This window comes from Ornithorhynchus anatinus, chromosome 1 (genome assembly GCF_004115215.2).
Source record: "Ornithorhynchus anatinus isolate Pmale09 chromosome 1, mOrnAna1.pri.v4, whole genome shotgun sequence".
Classification (NCBI taxonomy): Eukaryota; Metazoa; Chordata; class Mammalia; order Monotremata; family Ornithorhynchidae; genus Ornithorhynchus; species Ornithorhynchus anatinus.
Window position 1 is genome coordinate 183573565 of NC_041728.1, and position 19297 is coordinate 183592861.

At 61.7% G+C, this 19297-nt stretch overlaps 1 protein-coding gene across 2 annotated transcripts in view; it reads right to left on the reverse strand.

Moving 5' to 3' along the window:
- Positions 1-237: 237 nt before the first annotated feature.
- The window catches only part of CCDC93 (coiled-coil domain containing 93), a 33039-nt gene continuing 13979 nt past the window's right edge, over positions 238-19297 (reverse strand). The window contains exons 8-23 of one of the 2 annotated variants that reach the window (XM_039913561.1): positions 17922-17958; positions 17508-17600; positions 17167-17217; positions 16374-16460; positions 15288-15413; positions 14497-14559; positions 14328-14401; positions 13164-13245; positions 12485-12556; positions 10756-10827; positions 9986-10061; positions 6874-6956; positions 6292-6329; positions 6075-6159; positions 3926-4039; positions 238-510 (exon numbers count right to left, since the gene is read on the reverse strand). In XM_039913561.1, the coding sequence (XP_039769495.1) occupies positions 457-510; positions 3926-4039; positions 6075-6159; positions 6292-6329; positions 6874-6956; positions 9986-10061; positions 10756-10827; positions 12485-12556; positions 13164-13245; positions 14328-14401; positions 14497-14559; positions 15288-15413; positions 16374-16460; positions 17167-17217; positions 17508-17600; positions 17922-17958 (1207 nt within the window). In that variant the 3' untranslated portion in view covers positions 238-456. Of the gene's footprint in view, positions 511-3925; positions 4040-6074; positions 6160-6291; positions 6330-6873; positions 6957-9985; positions 10095-10755; positions 10828-12484; positions 12557-13163; positions 13246-14327; positions 14402-14496; positions 14560-15287; positions 15414-16373; positions 16461-17166; positions 17218-17507; positions 17601-17921; positions 17959-19297 lie in introns of both variants that reach the window. The other variant, XM_029059533.2, reaches the window with a different exon arrangement.

A 19297-nucleotide genomic window follows, 5' to 3' on the forward strand; every position in this document is an offset into this window, starting at 1 on the left:
CCGAGCGCTTCAAGCTCCCGCAGCCCCGGGGGGGGGGAAGGGGGACAGTGGACGGGGCTCAGGCCGGCTCCCCCTCCTCCCTCCTGCAGCTAACCTGCGGCAGGGCAGACATTGCATACCTCCTCCTGCAGCAAGAAGGATTTAGGGTAGATTTGCAGGGCTCAGTGAGGGGGTGTCGGGCGGTCCCGGGCAGGTGAGGCACGAGGCGACGAGGAGGCTCCCCTGGTGGGGGGGGTGTCACTGCGGAGGGTCCGAGCTGGATTTATTCCCACAGGCGCCGCCGCCCTCGCTGGGCAAGAGACGGGGATTCGCGCTCGGGTGCGGGGGAGAGACGTTTGGACCGGAAATGGGGGGACGGGACTGTGCGGGACCCTAAGGCAGCAGGTGACGGGAGAAGGGGTCCGGAGGGGGCCTCCGAGGACCGGCCGCCTCCCGGCTTCCGGCGCCCCTGGGGCCTCAGGGTCTCTGCGCCTTCACTTTGGACAGCAAAGCCTCGTTCTTGCGGCACTCCTGGAGGGCGAGAGTGAACACACGCGTGTAATGCGAGTGAACACACGCGTGTACACCCAGGCGTGCAAACAGACACACACACCAGTGAGGTGGCCTCGTCTCCACGCGGGCCAGGATGATGGCGACCGGGTGGCGTGACCGCTTTCCGCTCCTGGACAAGTGGATAAGACACGGGCCTTATAACATCCTGGACAAGTGGATAAGACACGGGTCCAGCGCGGCAGAGACACAGACACAAATGGCCGACCAACCAGGGGAGCGGGAGGGAAGACGGGAGGCCGGGGAAGGGAGCTGATAAGTTCGATTTAGGGGGATGGCCATTGATATGAATAGTAACCACAGCATTTAAGCGGTGCCCAGCTATGTGCTAAGCACTGGGAACATCATCCATTCACTCAGTAGTATTTACTGAGCGCTTCCTATGTGCAGAGCACTGTGCTAAGCGCTTGGAATATACAATTTGGCAACAGATGGAGACAATCCCTGCCCAGTGACGGCTTACGGTCATGCTGCATATGTCTCCTCACTCCTCAAGCCCCTCCGGCGGTTGCCCGTCCACCTTTGCGCATCGGACAGAAGCCGGAGCCCCTCACCGTCGGCTCGCCCCCTCCCTAAACGTCATCTTCGACCATTTACTCTCCCGTGGCTTCTTCACCACTTCAAAGGCACCCACGTCTCCCGTAGCCTAAAGAAATCCTTTCTTGATCCCCGGGCTGCCCCCCCCGTTACGGCCCCGTCTCGCTCTCTCCAAACTCCTCGAGTGAGTCGTCTACACCCGCCGTCTTGAGTTCCTCTCCTCCAGTTCTCTCCCGGCCCCCCTCCGGTCTGGCTTCCGTCCCCTTCGCTCCACGGGAGCCGCCCTCTCTAAAGTTACTAACGATCTCCTCCTCGCCCAATCCGCCGGCCTCTACTCCATCCTCATCCACCCCTCGGCTGCCTTTGACCCTGTAACCCGCCCCCGGGTCCTGGAAACGTTATCCAACCTCGGCTTCCCGGCCGCTGTCCTCTCCCGGTTCTCCTCCTACCTCTCTGGCCGCTCATTCCCCGTCTCTTTGGCGGGCTCATTCAGTCAGTCGTATTTATTGAGCGCTTACTGTGGGCAGAGCACTGGACTGAGCACTTCGGAGAGTACGGTCTAACAACAAAAAGGCACATTCCCTGCCCAGAGTGAGCTTCCAGTCGAGAGGGGGAGACACATGAATAGAAATCAATAAATGGGGGATGTGGACATAAGTGGTGTGGGGGGCTGGGAGAAAAGGAACAAGGGGTGGAGAGGAAAGGAGGGTGCAGTCAGGGAAGGCTTCCTGGAGGAGATGGGCCTTCAAATAAGGCCTTGAAGCTGGGGGAGAGTCATTGTCTGTGGGATTTGAGGAGGGAGGGCCTTCGGCGACAGAGGTGGGACGGGGGCCCGGGGTCAGCAGAGAGGTGACAGTGGCCGGGGGGGGGGGGGGGGAGAGGAGCTCTTCTATTCGTCATCTACACACACACTCTTGGAAGACTCATTCAGTCCCACGGCCTCAATTAATAATAATAATGGTATTTCTTAAGTGCTTATTCTGTGCCAAGCACTATTCTAAGCCCTGGGGTAGATACAAGGTCATCAGGCTGTCCCACCTGGGGCTCACAGTCTTCATCCCCATTTGACAGATGAGGGAACTGAAGTGACTTGTCCAAAGTCACCCAACTGACAAGTGGCGGGAGCCAAGATTAGAACCCACAACCTCTGAGTCCCAAGCCCGGCCTTTTGCCAACGAGCCACGCTGCTTCTCCGCTTCGATTCCCGTCTCTGCGTGGACGATTCCCAAATCTGCAGCCCTGATTTTTTTCCTCCTCTGCAGTCTCGCATCTCTCCCTAGACGTCCCACAGACACCTCAAACTTAACCCTCGTCCTCCCGCTCAGACCCCGTCCTCCCCCTGACTTTCCCACCGCTGTAGACGGCACCACCGTCCTTCCCTGTCTCACCAGCGATACCTGGGCGTTGTCCTCGACTCCTCTCTCTCAATCACACAGTCCATCAATCACTGACTCCTGTCGGTTTCACCTTTACAACGTCGCTAAAATCTGCCCTTCCCTCTCGTGCGACTGCGCCGGCCTCCCGGCCGACCTCCCTGCCCCCAGCCTCTCCCCGCTCGGGTCCGCACTTCACTCTGCGGCCCGGGTCATTTTTTCTACAAAACCGTTCAGTTCAAGGTTCAATTCAGTTCAGTCCACGTCTCCCCGCTCCTCAAGACCCTTCGGGGGTCACCCGTCCCCCTCCGCCTCAGACAGAAACCCGTCACCGTCGGCTTCAAAGGCGTCCGTCGAGTCGCCCCGTCCTCCCACCCCCGGCCGCTCTCCTCCTCCGGCTCGGCCCGCACGCTCCGCTCCTCTCGCGCCGACCTCCTCCCTGCCGACCCCTGGCCCCCGTCCTGCCTCTGGCCCGGAACGCCCTCCCTCCCCATATAATAACAATAATCGTATTTGTTAGGCGCTAACAATGTGCCAAGCACTGTTCTACATACTGGGGGAGATGCAAGGCAATCAGGTTGACCCACGTGGGGCTCAGTCCGCAGCCCCATTTTACAAATGAGGGAACGGAAATGAAATGACTGACCCGAAGTCACACAGCAAACAGGTGGTGGAGCTGGGATTAGAACCCACGACCTCTGACTCCCAAGCCCGGGCTCTGGCCACTAAGCCATATCAGACAATGATCTCCCTCCCTTCAAAGCCATACTGAAGGCCCTCCTCCTCCTCCAGGAAGCCTTCCCTGACTACGCCCTCCTCTCCTCCCGCTCCCTTCCGCGTCGCCCCGACTCGCTCCCTTTCTTCCTCCCCCCTCCCAGCTCCCGGCACCGCTCATGTCCACCTCCCTCATTTTATTCATTTCTATTCATACCCCTCTCCCCCTCTAGATTGTCAGCTCACAGGGGGCAGGGAATGTGTCTGTTTCTTGTTCTCTTGTCCTCTCCCAAGCGCTTAATACAGTGCTCTGCACACAGTAAGCGCTCAATAAATACGACCGAATGAATGTATAAGCACTTAAATGCCACAATTATAATTATTACTGCTCTGAACACGGTAAACCAAAAGGTCCTTAAGGACGGGGATCCCACCGCTGTAGACGGCACCACCGTCCGTCCCTGTCTCTCAAGCAATGCCTGGGCGTTATCCTCGACTCCTCTCTCTCAGTCACCTAGTCTGTCTACTCACTCTACTGTCCTTCTCCCCAGCGCTCAGCACAGTGCTGTGCACACAGCAGACTGTCAGCTCCTTGGGGGTGAGGATCGTCCACTGCCCTCTCCCCAATGGTCAGCGCAGTGCTCCGCGCGCAGTCAACCCGTCAGGTTCCGCGTCCACGGGTTCTGTGGTGGTCTCCCCCCGTGGTGGGCATCCCGCCGTGCCCCGCGGGGGGTGGGGCGGGGGGTTCTCACCTCCTTGAAGTCCTTGACGGTCTTGAAGTAGAGACGCTGCTTGTCGAGGAGGCCCAGGTGCTCGTCGTTCAGCTCGTCGCGACGCATCTTGTTCTCCTGCTTCTGTTTCTCCATCTGAGCGGTGACGGCCACAGAGCCCACCCCCCGGCCCCCCGGCGGGCACGGGGCCGTCAGCGCGCTTCGGGACAGCCCCTTTCCCCCGCCCGACCCCGGCCGGAGACCCACCCCGAGGGGGGACCCCGGGCACCCCAGGGGGCGGTCGGTGGGCGGCCCGAGGAGCCCATCTTCCTGCCCCGCGGTCACTGGGCGCTCCAGAAACCGGGCCGCGGGAGAGGGCGGGCGGCGGGTCGGGGGGCAAGCCCGGGAGGCAGGGGCCGAGGTGGGGGCAGGAGGAGGAGGAGAGGGAAGTGGCGACAGCGGGAGAGGAAGGAGGAGAGGGAGAAGAGGAGAAAGGGGAAGGGGTCGGGGGGAGGAGGAGGAAGGAAGCGAGAAAGGGTAGAGAGAGGAGGAGGAAGGGGGAGAGAGGGAAAAGAAGGATGGGGAGAGAGAAAAGGAAGAAGGGGAGAGAGAGAAAAGGAGGAAGGGGGTAGGGGGAAAAAGAGGAAGGGGGAGAGGAAAAAGAAGGATGGGGAGAGAGAAAAGGAAGAAGGGGGAGACAGGGAGAGGGTGTAGGAGGGAGAGGGAGAAAGAGAGAGGAAAAAGGAACTGGGAAAAGGAAAAAGAGGGGGAAAAGGGAAAAGGAGGAAGGGGAAAGAGGGAAAAGGAGGAAGGGGGAAAAGGAGGAAGGGGAGAGAGAGAAAAGGAGGAAGGGGGAGGGTGCGTAGGAGGAAGAGGGAGGATTCATTCATTCAATAGTATTTATTGAGCGCTCACTATGGGCAGAGCACTGGACTAAGCGCTTGGAATGAACAAGTAGGCAACAGATAGAGACGGTCCCCGCCGTTTGACGGGCGCACGGTCCGATCGGGGGAGACGGACAGACGAGAACGATGGCGATCGATAGAGTCGAGGGGAAGAACGTCTCATATAAACCGATGGCGACTAAATAGAATCGAGGCGACGTACATTCCATTAACAGAATAAATAGGCTGATGAAAATATAGACGGTCGAGCGGACGAGTACGGTGCCGAGGGGATGGGACGGGAGAGGGGGAGGAGCGGAGGGAGATGGGGGGAAAAGAGGGTTAAGCTGCGGAGAGGCGAAGGGGGGGCGGTAGAGGGAGTAGAGGGAGAAGGGGAGCTCAGTCTGGGAAGGCCTCTCGGAGAAGGTGAGTTTTAAGTAGGGTTTCGAAGAGGGGAAGAGAATCAGTTTGGCGGAGGCGAGGAAGGAGGGCCTTCCGGGACCGCGGGAGGACGCGGCCCGGGGGTCGACGGCGGGACGGGCGAGACCGGGGGACGGCGAGGAGGCGGGCGGCGGAGGAGCGGAGCGTGCGGGGTGGGCGGGAGAAAGAGAGAAGGGAGGAGAGGTAGGAAGGGGCGAGGGGACGGAGAGCCTCGAAGCCTAGAGTGAGGAGTTTGTTTGGAGCGGAGGTCGACGGGCAACCACCGGAGTCGTTTAAGAAGGGGAGTGACGGGCCCAGAGCGTTTCTGCGGGAAGACGAGCCGGGCGGCGGAGCGAAGGATAGACCGGAGCGGGGCGAGAGAGGAGGAAGGGAGATCGGAGAGAAGGCCGACACGGTAGTCTAGCCGGGATATCACGAGAGCCCGTAGCGGTAAGGTAGCCGTTCGGGTGGAGAGGAGAGGGCGGATCTTGGCGATATTGGAAAGGTGAAACCGGAGGAGAAAGGGGAATGGTATAAAGGAAGGGGAGACAGGGAAAAGGAGGAAGAGGGAGACCGAAAAGGAAGGGGAACAGAGGGAAAAGGAGGAAGGGAGCATAGAAAAGGGAGGAAGAATGAGGTGAGAAAGAACACAGAGGGAGAAGAAGAAAGGGGGAGGAAGGAAAGGGTAGAGAATGAGGAGGAGGAAGGGGAAGAGAAAGGGGCTGAGAGGGAGGAGGAGGAAGGCAGAAAAGAAGAGGGAGGAGGAGGAGAGAGGCGAGAAAGGGCTCAGAGGGAGGAGGTGGAAGGGAGAGAAGGAGGGAAGAGGAGAGAAAAGGGGTCGAGAGGGGGAGAAGGGTCCGATGAGGGCGGGGAGGGGCGGGACCGACCTTGATCCGATTCTGTTTGATGCCGTCGACGATCTGGTCCAGCTGCCGCAGGAACTGGTCTCGGGTGGCCGGGGAGGCCATGGCTCTGAGGGGGCGGCGGGGGGCGGGAGGTACGGTTACGGGGACCCCCGGGGGGCGGAGGACGGACGGGGCGCAGGACGGTCCCGAGCAGGGGAAGCCCACCCCCACCCCCGCCGCCCCCCCGGCCCCCACTCACTGCTTGAAGTTGTCATGGATGGAATTCAGCAGGTTGACCTGCGGCCGGGGAGAGAGGGGACAACTTGCAGGAACGATGACGGTACTGGTCAGCCGCTCGCCGTGTGCCAGACGCTGTATTAAGCGCCGGGGGGATCCGAGCAGATCGGATTGGACGCAGTCCCCGCCCCACGTGGGGCTCACGGTCACCATCCCCATTTTCCAGAGGAGGGAACTGAGGCCCGGAGAAGTGAAGTGACTTGCCCGAGGTCACACAGCAGAGAAGCGGTGGAGCCGGGATCAGAACCCAGGACCTTCGGGCTCCCGGGCCCGGGCTCTAACCACTAGGCCGTGCTGCTTGTTGTATGGTGGGAGGGGGCCTTGGAGGGCGGGGTGGGGGTCCCTACCACAACCTCCCCTTATCCCCGTCTGCCTCACATCTCTTATAGATTGTTCCATTTCCCTCTCCCAAACGCTCAGCCCAGTGCTCTGCACACAGTAGGTGCTCAATACATACCAGCGACCGCTCCGCCCACTGGGGGCATCTCCCCCGGCGCTGCCCAGCTTAGCCACACTGTCCTCCTCCCCCTCCCCAGCCTCTCACCTCTTTCTCCAGGCAGACCTTCTTGTCGTCCAACGTGTTGTACAGCGTGAAGAACTGTTTGGTCTCCTTGTGCGTAGCCAGCACTGTAGGATGAGGGGAGAGAGCGGAGGGGGGTGGGACCCCTCCTCAGGCTACGACGCCCCGGGCCCTCAGCCGATCGATAGATCGATCGATCCCATCGCCACCATGAGGAGCGGCGTGACTCAGCGGCAAGAGCCCGGACTTGGGAGTCCGAGGTCGCGGGTTCTAATCCCGACCCCGACCCTTGTCCGCTGTGTGTGACTTCGGGCAAGTCGCTTCACTTCTCTGGGCCTCGGTTCCCTCATCTGGAAAATGGGGATGAAGACTGGGAGCCCCACGTGGGACAACGTCATCACCTTGTATCCCCACCCAGTGCTTAGAACGGTGCTTTGCACAGATTAAGCGTTTATCAAAGACCAACACTATTATTATTCTCTGTGCCTCAGTTCCCTTCTCTGTAAAAAATGGGGATGAATAGTGTGAGCCCCACGTGGGCCAGGGACGGTGTCCAACCCGATCTGCTTGGATCCACCCCAGCGCTTAGGACAGTGCCTGATACAGAGTTGAGCGCTTAACAAAAACCATCATTATCTATTATTACCCCGGGGCTTAGTACATTCGTTCATCCAGTGGTACTTATTGAGCGCTTACTGTGTGCAGAGCACTGTACTAAGCGCTTGGAATGGACAATTCGGCAACAGATAGAGACCATCCCTGCCCAACGACGGGCTCACGGTCTAATCGGGGGAGACGGACGGACAAAAACAAGACAACTTAATCACGATAAATAGAATGAAGGGGATGGACACCTCATTAACAAAATAAATAGGGGAATAAAAAATATATACAAATGAGCAGAGTGCTGAGGGGAGGAGCAGAGGGTGGAGGGGGAGCAGAGGGAAAGAGGGGGCTCAGCGTGGGAAGGCCTCCTGGAGGAGGTGAGCTCTCAGGGGGACTTTGAAGAGGGAAGGAGAGTTTGGCGGACATGAGGAGGGCGGGCATTCAGTGCTTGGCACATAGTAAGCGCTTAACAAATACCATTATTATTATTATTATTATTACCCTCGCTCAGGGCTAGGCCCGGCGAGCACTGTGGCTATTCAGGACTGAACACACAGTGAAGGCAGAGCACCGTTTTCCAACGCCCTACACCCACCCGCTCCGAGAACTCATCCGCTCCCACGGCTTCAACTCCCGCCGATTCCCAAATCTCCCTCTCCGGCCCCGATCTCTCTCCCTCTCTCCGGTCTCGCCTCTCCTCCTGTCTCTGCGACGTGTCTCCCCCTTCTAGAGGGTCGGCTCCTGGTGGGCAGCTGTTCTGTGTGTCCGTTCTACCGTTGAGCGCTTACTCTGTGCCAGGCCCTGTACTAAGCGCTGGGGTGGATCCAAGCAAATGGGGTTGGACACGGTCCCTGTCCCCCGGGGGGCTCACCCTCTCCAACCCCATTTTACAGGTGAGATAGATACGAGGGCCATCAGGTTGTCCCCCGTAGGGCTCCCAGTCTTCATCCCCATTTTCCAGATGAGGTCACTGAGGCCCAGAGAAGTGACGTGACTTGCCCAAGGTCACACAGCAGACAAGCTGGGAGCCTGGATTAGAACCCATGACCTTCTGGGCCCACTTGTACTCTCTCAAGGGCTTAGTAATAATGTTGGTATTTGTTAAGCGCTTACTACGTGCCAAGCACTGTTCTAAGTGCTGGGGGGAGATACAAGGTCATCAGGTTGTCCCACATGGGGCTCACGGTCTTCATCCCCATTTTACAGATGAGGTCACTGAGGCACAGAGAAGTGACTTTATCCAAGGTCACACAGCCGACAAGCTGACTAGAAGCCAGTGCTCTGCACGCAGTAAGCGCTCAGTAAATACCCCAGACTGACTCTCCTTGGCCGTCCTCCCGTCACCTCAAACCGAATCCGTCCAATACAGAGCTCCTCCTCTTCCCACCCGAAGCTGGTCCTCCCCGTGACATTCCCATCCCTGTAGACGGCACCCCCGGCCTTCCCGTCTCACAGGGATCCACCATAGCCTGCGGGGAGATGGATCCTGCGCATCACTTAGTACAGTGCTCTGCACACGGGAAGTGCTCAATCAATACGACCGCACGAATCTCCCCTTGGCCCCCTCCCCCACCTCAGGCCGGCCCCTCTCCCGCCCCGGTCGCCTCACGGTCACCTCCGGGCCGGACCGAGGCTGCAGCCTCCTCGCCGGCCTCCCTACTTCCCTCTCTCTGCCTCTCCTGCTCTCTCGGTGTCTCCGCCTCACCTTCTCTCTCGGTGTCACTGCCTCACCCACCCCCATGTCACTGTCTCTCCCCCTCCCTCTGTGTCTCTGTCTCCCCCTCTTCCTCTGTGTCTCTGTCTTCCCCCATCATGTCTCTGCCTCCCTCTCTCTCTGCATCTCTGCCTCCCCCCGTGTCTCTGCCTCCCCCCCCGTCTCTGCCTTCCCCTTTCTTTGCATCTCTGTCTCCCCCCCATCTCGGTGTCTCTGCCTTCCCCTCTCTCTTTGTCTCTGCCTCCCCCTCTCTCTCTGCATCTCTGCCTCCCCCTCATCTCGGTGTCTCTGCCTTCCCCTCTCTGTGTCTCTGCCTCCCCCTCTCTCTCTGCGTCTCTGCCTCCCCCTCTCTCTCTGCGTCTCTGCCCCCCCCCCCCGCATCTCGGTATCTCTGTCTCCCCCCTCCCTCCGCCTCGGCATCTCTGTCTCCACCTCGGTGTCTCTGTCTCCCCCATTCCAGTGGAAGCCCTTTATTATCCCGGGCTTCTCTATTGCAGGGCACTGCCCACAGCGGGTGCTCAACAATAATAACACTGACAATAACGCCGGTATCTGTGAAGCGCTTACTACGTGCCAAGCACTGTCCTAAGCATCGGGGTAGATACAAGCTCATCAGGTTGGACGCGGTCCCTGTCCCACACGGGGGCTCACCAACCGAGGCCCAGAGAGGTGAAGTGACTTCCCCGAGGTCTCCCAGCGGACGAGTGGAAGAGCCGGGATGAGAACTCGGGTCTCTACCCACTGGGCCACGCTACCTTCAAGGCGTCTCCCCCGCGGCCCCGGCGAAGCCCCCCGAAGTCCCCAGCCCCGGCCCACCTTGTCCGTAGAGTTCGATGAACCTCTTCTGGTACTGGCTGAGCTCGGCCCGGCAGGGCACCTCGTCGATCTTGCGCTGCAGGATGGCGATTTCCCGGTTCCTGCGGGCCTGGGGGGGGTCGGGGCGAGGGGTGACACGCTCGGGGAGGGGTCGGGGACGGGGACCCCCGGCTCCCTCCGCGCTCAGGACCCGGCCGGCGCGGCGCTCCACACGTCGCAGAGCCGCGGCTCCGGCGCCTTGAACGGCGGCGTGTAAGGACGGTGCTTGCTAAGTGCTAACTTTGTGCCAAGCGCTGCTCCGAGCACTGGGGTGGATCCAAGCAAACGGGGTGGGACCCCGTCCCCACCCCCCGTGGGGCTCACGGTCTCCATCCCCATTTGACGGGGGAGGGAACTGAGGCCCAGAGAAGGGAAGTGACTCGTCCAAGGTCACGCAGCGGACAGGGGGCGGAGGCGGGAATTAGAACCCGGGTCCTTCCGACCCCCAGGTCTGGGCTCTAGCCTGGGACACGAGGACCGGCGACTAACAGCAGACGGTGGCGGGGCGGGGAGAACCGATCTGGGCGAGGGTCTTGCGGGAGCGAGGGGGCGGCCGGCTCGGGCTGCAGCGGGGGGGCATTCGGCTAGACTGCGGAAAGCACCCTCGGCCTGCCTGCCTGCCTCCTCCGGGGAAGCCCCGCGGCCGGGGAGTTGGGGGGCTTCGGCGGGGGAGAGAGAGCCCCGGGTGGGGAGTCGGGGGGCCTGGGGGTCGAGGGTCGGGGACCACTGACCAGCAGGAGACGTATCTTCTGGAGTTTGTCCTTCTCGGCCTGGTACTGGCGGCCGATCCTTCTCGCCGGCTCCTGCAGGCCGGAACCACGGGGACAGAGACGACAGCCGGGGAGAGAGACGTGCGGGGAGACGGCCGCGGAGACCGCCCGTCACCCGGGAGACACGGACACACGCCGACCACCGCGCAGCGCGGCCGCCCCGCACCGACACGCGGCGAGCCCGGACAGAGACGCCCAGGCAGAGGGACGGGGCGAGACGGGGACACCGAGAGAGAGACAGCCGAGCGGGCGAGACAGAGACACCGAGACGGAGACACGGAGAGAGACGGTTAGACGGCCACACCAAGACGGAGGGAGAGGGTAATGATAGTAATATTGATGATAATGATTGTTAAGCGCTTACTATGTGCCAGGCACCGTACTGAGCGCCGGGGTAGGTACGAGATAATCAGGTTGGACCCGGTCTCTGTCCCACAGAGTCTTAATCCCCATTTTCCAGATGAGGAAACTGAGGCCCAGAGAAGGGAAGTGACTCTCCCAAGGTCACGCGGCGGACGCGTGGCGGAGGCGGGATGGAGAATCCGCGGCCTCTGACTCCCAGGCCCGGGATCTACCCACTAGGCCACGCTGCCTCCCGAGACAGAGACACCAAGAAAGTGGGAGAGAGACAGAGGAGAGGGCGAGACAGAGACACCGAGACAGAGACGCCAAGGCAGAGGGAGAGGGTGAGACTGGACAGAGACACAGAGATATCGAGACAGAGAGAAAGAGACTGGAGGGAGAGAAAAAAAACAGAGACACCAAGATGCCAACACAGAGAGAATGGGATTGGCAGAGACTCAGAGACACAGAGATAGAAACACAGAGACAGAGGGAGAAAGCGAGACCAGAGGCACAGAGACAGGCAGAAGCAAGAGAGACACAGAGCAAGGAAGGGGGAGTTAGGAGACTCTGGCCCGGCCCACAAGGAGCTGACAGTCTACTGTGTGCGCAGCACTGTGCTGAGCACTTGGGGGGAGGACAATCGAGCGAGTAGTCACGGTCCCTGCCCTCAAGGAGATGAGAGGCAAACAGACACTCAAAGAAATTATAGACGGGAAGAGAGAGAGGTGGATGGAAAGAGAGAGACAGAGAAAGAGAGACAGAGGGAAACTGAGAAAGGGCACTGAGAGAGACAGGGAAGACGAAGAGACAGGGAAGACTGAGAGAAACAGGGAAAACAGAGAGACAGGGAAGACTGAGAGACGTGGGGCAGAGAGAGACAGGGAAGAACAGAGAAGACGGAGAAGACTGAGCGAGATGGGGCAGAGAAAAACAGGGATGACTGAGAGACAGAGAAGACAGAGAGATGGGGCAGAGAGAGACAGGGAAGACAGGCAGGGAAGGTTGAGAGAGATGGGGCAGAGAGAGAGACGGGGAAGACAGAGAGACAGAGAAGACTGAGGGGGGGGCAGAGAGAGACAAACAGGGAAGACAGAGAGACAAACAGGGAAGACTGAGAGACAGGGAAGACAGAGAGACAGGGAAGACTGAGAGACAGGGAAGACTGAGAGACAGGGAAGACTGAGAGACAGGGAAGACTGAGAGACAGGGAAGACAGAGAGAGACGGGGTAGACAGAGACAGGGAAAGAAGCTGCACAGCCCCTGGAGGGGCAGACCGCCCTCCGCACCCCTTGCCCTGAGAGCGGCTGTGAGTTCGAATGGTGCCCCACAGGGTGGATCTCTCACCTCATCCTCGCCGCCCTCAGCGGCCCCGGCCTTGAGACTCTCGATGTTCTGCTTGAGGCGGGTCATCTCCTCCTGGAAAGTCAACGGACCCCATCAGACCACCCCCTCTGGACACCCCTCCCCCAGCTACCCCGAGGCCCGCCCTAGCCCCCTCAACCAACCCCAGGGTCCGCCCTAGCCCCCTCAGCCACCCTCGGGGTTCACCCTAGCCCCCCCTTAACCACCCTGAGAGCCCCCTCTGGCTCTCCTCAACCAACCCCAGGGGCCACCCTAGCCCCCCTTAACCACCCCAAGGGTCCACCCTAGCCCACTCAACCACCCTCGGGGTCCGCCCGAGCCCCCTCAACCACCTTCAGGGACCACCCTAGCCCCCTTAACCCCCCCCAGAGCCCACCCTAGCCCCCTCAAACACCTTCAGGGTCCACCCTAGACCCCAACCACCCCCATAACAGCCTACCCACCCCCAAGCTCTCCCTCTCCCCTATAACCTCCAAGCATCTCTGACCTGGCCCACGTCCCGCCTCTGGCCCGCAACGCCCTCCCTCCTCAAATCTATCGGACAATGACTACCCCCCCCCCAGTTCAAAGCCCTACTGAGGGCTTTGTGAAGCTTACTGAAGACCTCCAGGAGGTCTTCCCGGCCCCGCGCCCCTCGGCCCGACCCAGGGCGGGCACTGACCCGGCAGTGGGCCCGGAACTCCTGCTCCTGGCTCTTGAGTCCGTCGTTCACAGCCACCAGGGCCCGGAGCTGCTGCAGCGTGCTGGGACCGAGACACGAGGCGCTCAGCGCGGCGTCCCGGGAGGCGCTCAGCGCGGCGTCCCGGGTGGCGCTGAGCGAAACGCCCCGGCAGACACGAGGGGCTGAGTGTGGGGCTGCCTCTCCGCTTCTTTCGTTTTCTTTTGTCGTCCGTCTCCCCACTTCTAGACCGTGAGCCCGGTGTTGGGCAGGGATGTTCTCTATCTGTTGCCGAATTGGACTTCCCAAGCGCTTAGTACAGTGCTCTGCACACAGTAAGGGCTCAGTGAATACGACTGAATGAACGAGCGCAACATGCTGGGAGACACGAGGGGTTGAGCGTGACAAGACGAAGAAGAGGAAGAAGAATGATGGCATTTGTGAAGTGCTTACTATGCGCCAAGCACTGTTCTAAGCACTGGGGTAGATACAAGGTCAACAAGTTGTCCCACGAGGGGCTCACAGGCTTCATCTCCATTATAATAAGAAGAAGAATAATACTGATGGTATTTGTTAAGCGCTTACTATGCGCCAAGCACTGTTCTAAGCACTGGGGGAGATACAAGGTCATCAGGTTGTCCCACATGGGGCTCCCGGTCTTCATCCCCACTTTACAGAGAGAACCGAGACCCACTGACAAGTGGCGGGGCCGGGATTAGGACCCACTGAGCCCGGGCTCTACCCACTGAGCCCCCCGGCTTCACGGTATAGACACGAGGGCCTTTCGTGTAATGTGCTGGGGGACACGGAGACCTGAGTAATAATAACACTAATAATGGTGGTACATAAGCACTTACTATATGCCCAGACACTGTGCTGAGCGCTGGGGAAGATACAGGCCCCGTGGGGCTCACGGTCTCCATCCCCATTCTACAGATGAGGGAACTGAGAAGTGAAGTGACCCGTCCCAGGTGCCGCACAGGCCAGAGAAGCGCGGGGACTTTCCCACGGTCCCACAGCAGACAAGTGGCGGTGCTGGGATTAGAACCCGGGTCCTCTGACTCCCAGGCCCTGGGGCCTTACTCCGGATTCCGGGGGCCCTCCGGGTCAGGGTGGGGGTGGGGTGGAGGTGGGGGTGGGGGCGGGGGCAGGGCGGCGCAGGGTTACCCGGGGTCGGCCTGAGATTCGGCCTCTTGGAGGGCGTCCAGTTCAGCGTCCAGTTGGTTGCGGTGGCTCTGAACCTGGAGGGGCCGGGAGGTCAGGGGGCACCTGGCGGGAGGGGCTCCCAGCCCCGCGCCCCCCAGTCCGGCCCGCCCCGGCCCCGGCCCCCCGTCACCTCCGCCAGCATCTTCTTGGCGCTGTCGCAGTCGGCCTGCAGGGCGGCGCACTGGGCCTGCAGCTGCGGAAGGGGAGGCCGAGGAGGACCGACGACAGGAGGATGACGACGACGACGAGGAAGAGGAGGCGGCCATGGAGGAAAAGGAGGAAGAGCAGCAGTAGGAGGAAGAGGAGGAGGAGGAGAAGGGGAGGAGGAAGAAGAGGAGGTCATGGAGGAGGAAGAGGAGGAGGCGGCCATGGAGGAAAAAGAGGAGGACCAGCAGGAGGAGGAGGAAGAAGAAGAGGAGGAAGAAGAGGAGGAGGAGGAGGAAGAGAAGGGGAGGAGGAGGAAGAGGAGGAAGTCAGGGAGGAGGAGGGAAGGAAGTGGGGGGGAGAGAGGGAGGAGAAGGAGGAGGAGGAGGAGAAGGAGAAGGGAGGCTTCCATCAGCCTCCACCTCCTCACCCTCAACTGCAACCTCCCCACAACACAGTGTGCGTCTCCGCGTAGGCCCGGCCCGGTGCTCTACCCTCAGCGGGCGCCCAGCACAACCTTCTCTGCACATGGTGGACGCCCAGCCCCGAGCTGTGCACACGACGGACGCCCAGCACGGCACCCCGCACGCAGCGGGAGCCCGGCCCGGCCCACAGCGCCGCTTTTAGTGCGGAGTTCCATCCGCCGGGAGGATTTCCGGGAGACCCCGGGCCGGCGCCCCTCCCTGGACCCCCCTCCCTATCAGGCCCCGGGCCCCCCGGGAACCCTCGGGACCCCCCGGGACCCCCGGACTCCCGGGACCCCCACCCCCGGCCGACCTGGTCCAGCAGGCGGGTCTTGTGCGCGATCTGCTTGTTGAGGGAGGCCACGAGGCGGCCGTGCTGCTGCCGCTGGGCCGCTCCCGGCCGGGCCGCCCCGACCGCGTCCTCGCCGGACGCCGACGCCTGCGGGACGCCCAGAACGTCCACCCCAGCCCCGCCACCGACCCCCGCCCCGCGGAACACCCCCGCAGCTCAACCACCTCCCGCCCTACTCTGTGCACGGCGCTGCGCTCAGCGCTCGGGACGGGACGCTCTCCCTGCCCTCAGGGAGCTTCCGGTCTACTGTGCGCAGGGCGCTGGACCGAGGACAATACGGCTAGCAGACACCCGCCCCGTCCTCAAGGAGCTCCCAGGCTACTGTGTGCGGAACGCTGTGCTGAGAACTGGGGAGAGGACAACAGAGACAGCAGACAGGATCCCTGCCCTCAAGGAGCCGACGGTCTACTGTGCGCCCAGCACTGTAGTGAGCGCTGGGGGAGGATGACAGAGTTAGCAGGCACAGGAGAAGCAGCGTGGCTCATTGGCAAGAGCCCGGGCTTGGGAGTCAAAGGTCACGGATTCTAATTCCGGGTCTGCCCCTTGTCAGCTGTGAGACCGTGGGCCAGTCACTTCACTTCTCTGGGCCTCAGTGACCTCATCTGTCAAATGGGGATGAAGACTGGGAGCCCCATGGGGGACAACCTGATGACCTTGTCTCTTCCCCAGCGCTTGGAACAGTGCTCAGCACATAGTAAGCGCTTAACAAATAGCATTGTTATTATTATTGAGGAGCTGTCTACTGAGTGCAGAACACTGTGCTGAGCGCTTGGAAGAGGACAGTAGAGTTAGTAGACCCGATCCCCGCCCCCGAGGGACTGAGGGCCAGTCCCTGATCCCCGACCCAGCTGGTGGCATGGAGCAACCCAGAGCCCGGGACCCGCCCCGCCTTCCCCCGCTGCTGCCCCCCAAGCTGGGACCCCCGAGCTTCAGTCCCAGCCCTGCCTCGGCCCTGCTGTGTGACCTCGGGCAGCCCGCTCAACCTCTCTGAGCCTTCCCTGTCGCATGTGTAAAACGGACGGCGGGGTTGGGGGGGCGGAGGTGTACCTGGCTGGCGTACTTGGAGGCCGCGTCCCTGATCTCCAGGACCTGCTGTCCGACGATCTGGCCCAGCGCTCCGGCCGTCACGGGACCCTGCCGGCCCAGGAGGATGCTGGGACCCCGCGGGGAGACCCTCCCCTTCCCTACCCCCTCCCGCCCCCCACAACCCGGCCCATGAGACCCTCCCCTCAGCCTTCAGGAGAAGGAGCGTGGCTCAGTGGCAAGAGGCCGGGCTTGGGAGTCAGAGGTCGTGGGTTCTAATTCCACCTCCGCCGCTTGTCAGCTGGGTGACTTTGGGCAAGTCACTTCACTTCTCTGGGCCTCAGTGACCTCATCTGGAAAATGAGGATGAAGACTGGGAGCCTCCCGGGGGACAATCTGATCGCCTTATATCTCCTCCAGTGCTTAGAACAGTGCTCGGCACATAGTAAGTGCTTAACAAATACCATCTTCATTATTATTATTATGGGCAACCCCAGAGCCAGGGAATGAGTGGAGAAATGGCCCGGGGTGGAAGGGATACACTGAGAAGCAGCATGGCCTAATGGTTAGAGCCCTGGGAGTCAGGAGGACCTGGGTTCCAATCCCAGTTCCACCACGTGTATCCTGCGTGACCTTGGTCAAGTCACTTCACTTCTCTGGGCCTCAGTTCCCTCATTTAGAAAGTGGAGACGGAAACTGTGAGAAACCCCCGTGGGACCGGGCCCGTGTCCAACCCGATGAGGTTGCATCTCCCCCGGTGCTCAGAACAGTGCTTGGCACAAAGTAAGGGCTCAGCAAGTCCCGCAGCTATCGTCACCTCCTCCGTTGCCGTGGCGGCCATTTTGGTCATCAGAGTTTCAATGCGGAGCTGGCGAAAGGGAAACGGAGAGAGGAAATGAGCGGACGGGCCCCACGCCACCGGGCCCCACCCCGCCCCGCCAGGCCGGAGCCGGGAGAGACGCTGTGGGCCCCCAGCCTGACGCTGGCCCTCTCTGGACCTCGGCGTCCTCCTCTGAAAGAAGGGGAGAAGGGGTTCCCCGGTCACCCGCCCCACGCCCTCCCCCCGGGGAAGGGGCCGCGACCGACCAGCCCAGGGACAAATGAAATAACGCCCCGCCGCCCCCGCATCCCCCCCCCCCAGTGGACCCCTCTACCTACCTCCTCAGCCGCCTGCAGCTCCTCCTCGTGGAGGCTGTGGGCGGGCCTGCCCCCCGACCCCGGGGGACCCGGGACCATCTGCCTCTCCTCGGCCTGGGAGAGACGCCCCCCCAAAGCCCCGCACGGGAGAGACCGAGTCAGCACCAGCCACCTGCACCGACAAAGCCCACCCAGCCCCTCTCCCACCATCCATCTGTCCACCCATCCGTCCGTCTGTCTTTCCGTCCACCCCCCCATCCGTCCATCCACCCGTCCACCCACCCATCCATCCAACCATCTGTCCATCCACCCACCAAACCATCCATCCGTCCACCCACCCACCCATCTGTCCATCCATTCGCCCACCCATCCATCCGTCCACCCATCCGTCCACCCGTCTGTCCATCCACCCACCCACCCACCCATCCCCGTCACCTTCTGGGCTCCGTCCGGCTTCCGGAAGCCGTACCTCCTGCGGACCCAGAGAGACGGAGAGGTGGGCTGGGGCCTCGCCCCTCCCCCTTCTCCGGCCCGGCGTCCGCCCAGCGCTCGGCACAGGGCTCAGCACCCCACGGGGGCCTGCCCGGCTGCCCTCCTTCTCCAGGGTGGGCGGTGGCGGGGCGAGGGGGCGGTACCACCGAGCTCCAGCAGGGGGCGGTGGCGAGGGGGGCAGTACCCGCCATCCTCCAGCAGGGGGCGGTGGCGGGAGGGGAGAAGGAGGGGGCAGTACCGGTTGTTCTCCAGCAGGGGGCGGTGCAGGGAAGAGGAGGAGGGGCAGTACCGGCCATCCTCCAGCAGGGGGCGGTGACAGGAAGGGAGAGGGTGCAGTGTCTGCCGTCTTCCAGCAGGGGGCGGTGGTGGTTAGAAGGAGGGGGCGGGGGGCAGTACATTTGGTAATAATAATAATAATAATGATGGCACTTCTTAAGCACTTAGTATGTGCCAGGCACTGTTCTAAGTGCTGGGGGAGATACAAGGTCATCAGGTTGTCCCCCGTGGGGCTCAGTCTCCATCCCCATTTTCCAGATGAGGTCACTGAGGCCCAGACAAGCGAAGTGACTTACCCGAAGTCACAGAGCTGACAAGAGGCGGGGCCGGGATTAGAACCCATGACCTCTCACTCCCAAACCCGGCCTCTTGCCACTGAGCCACGCTGCTTCTCGAAGCCCAGCCCGGTCGCCCAGCAGGGGGCGGTGGTGAGGGGGTGGGGGCAGTGCCGGCGATCGCCCAGCAGGGGGCGGTGGTAAGAGGGGTGGGGGCAGTGCCCGCCGGTCGCCCAGCAGGGGGCGGCAGGGGGTGGGGGCAATGCGGGCGGTGGCCCAGCAGGGGGCGCTGGGGGGGGGGGGGGGCAGACCCGCATTACCTGCCGTCCTTCAGCGGGGGGGGGGGTTGGTGAGGGGGTGGGGTGGGGGCAGTGCGGGCGGTGACCCAGCAGGGGGCGGTGGAGGGCACCAGCATTACCCGCCGTCCTCCAGCAGGGGGCGGTAATAATAATAATGTTGGTATTTGTTAAGCGCTTACTATGTGCAGAGCACTGTTCTAAGCGCTGGGGGAGACACGGGGGAATCAGGTTGTCCCACATGGGGCTCACAGTCTTAATCCCCATTTGACAGATGAGGGAACTGAGGCCCAGAGAAGTTAAGTGACTCGCCCACAGTCACACAGCTGACAAGTGGCAGAGCTGGGATTCGAACTCATGACCTCTGACTCCAAAGCCCATGCTCTTTCCACTGAGCCACGGCGGTGGAGGGCACGGGCATTACCTGCCGTACTCCAGCAGAGGGCGGTGGTGAGGGCGTGGGGTGGGGGCA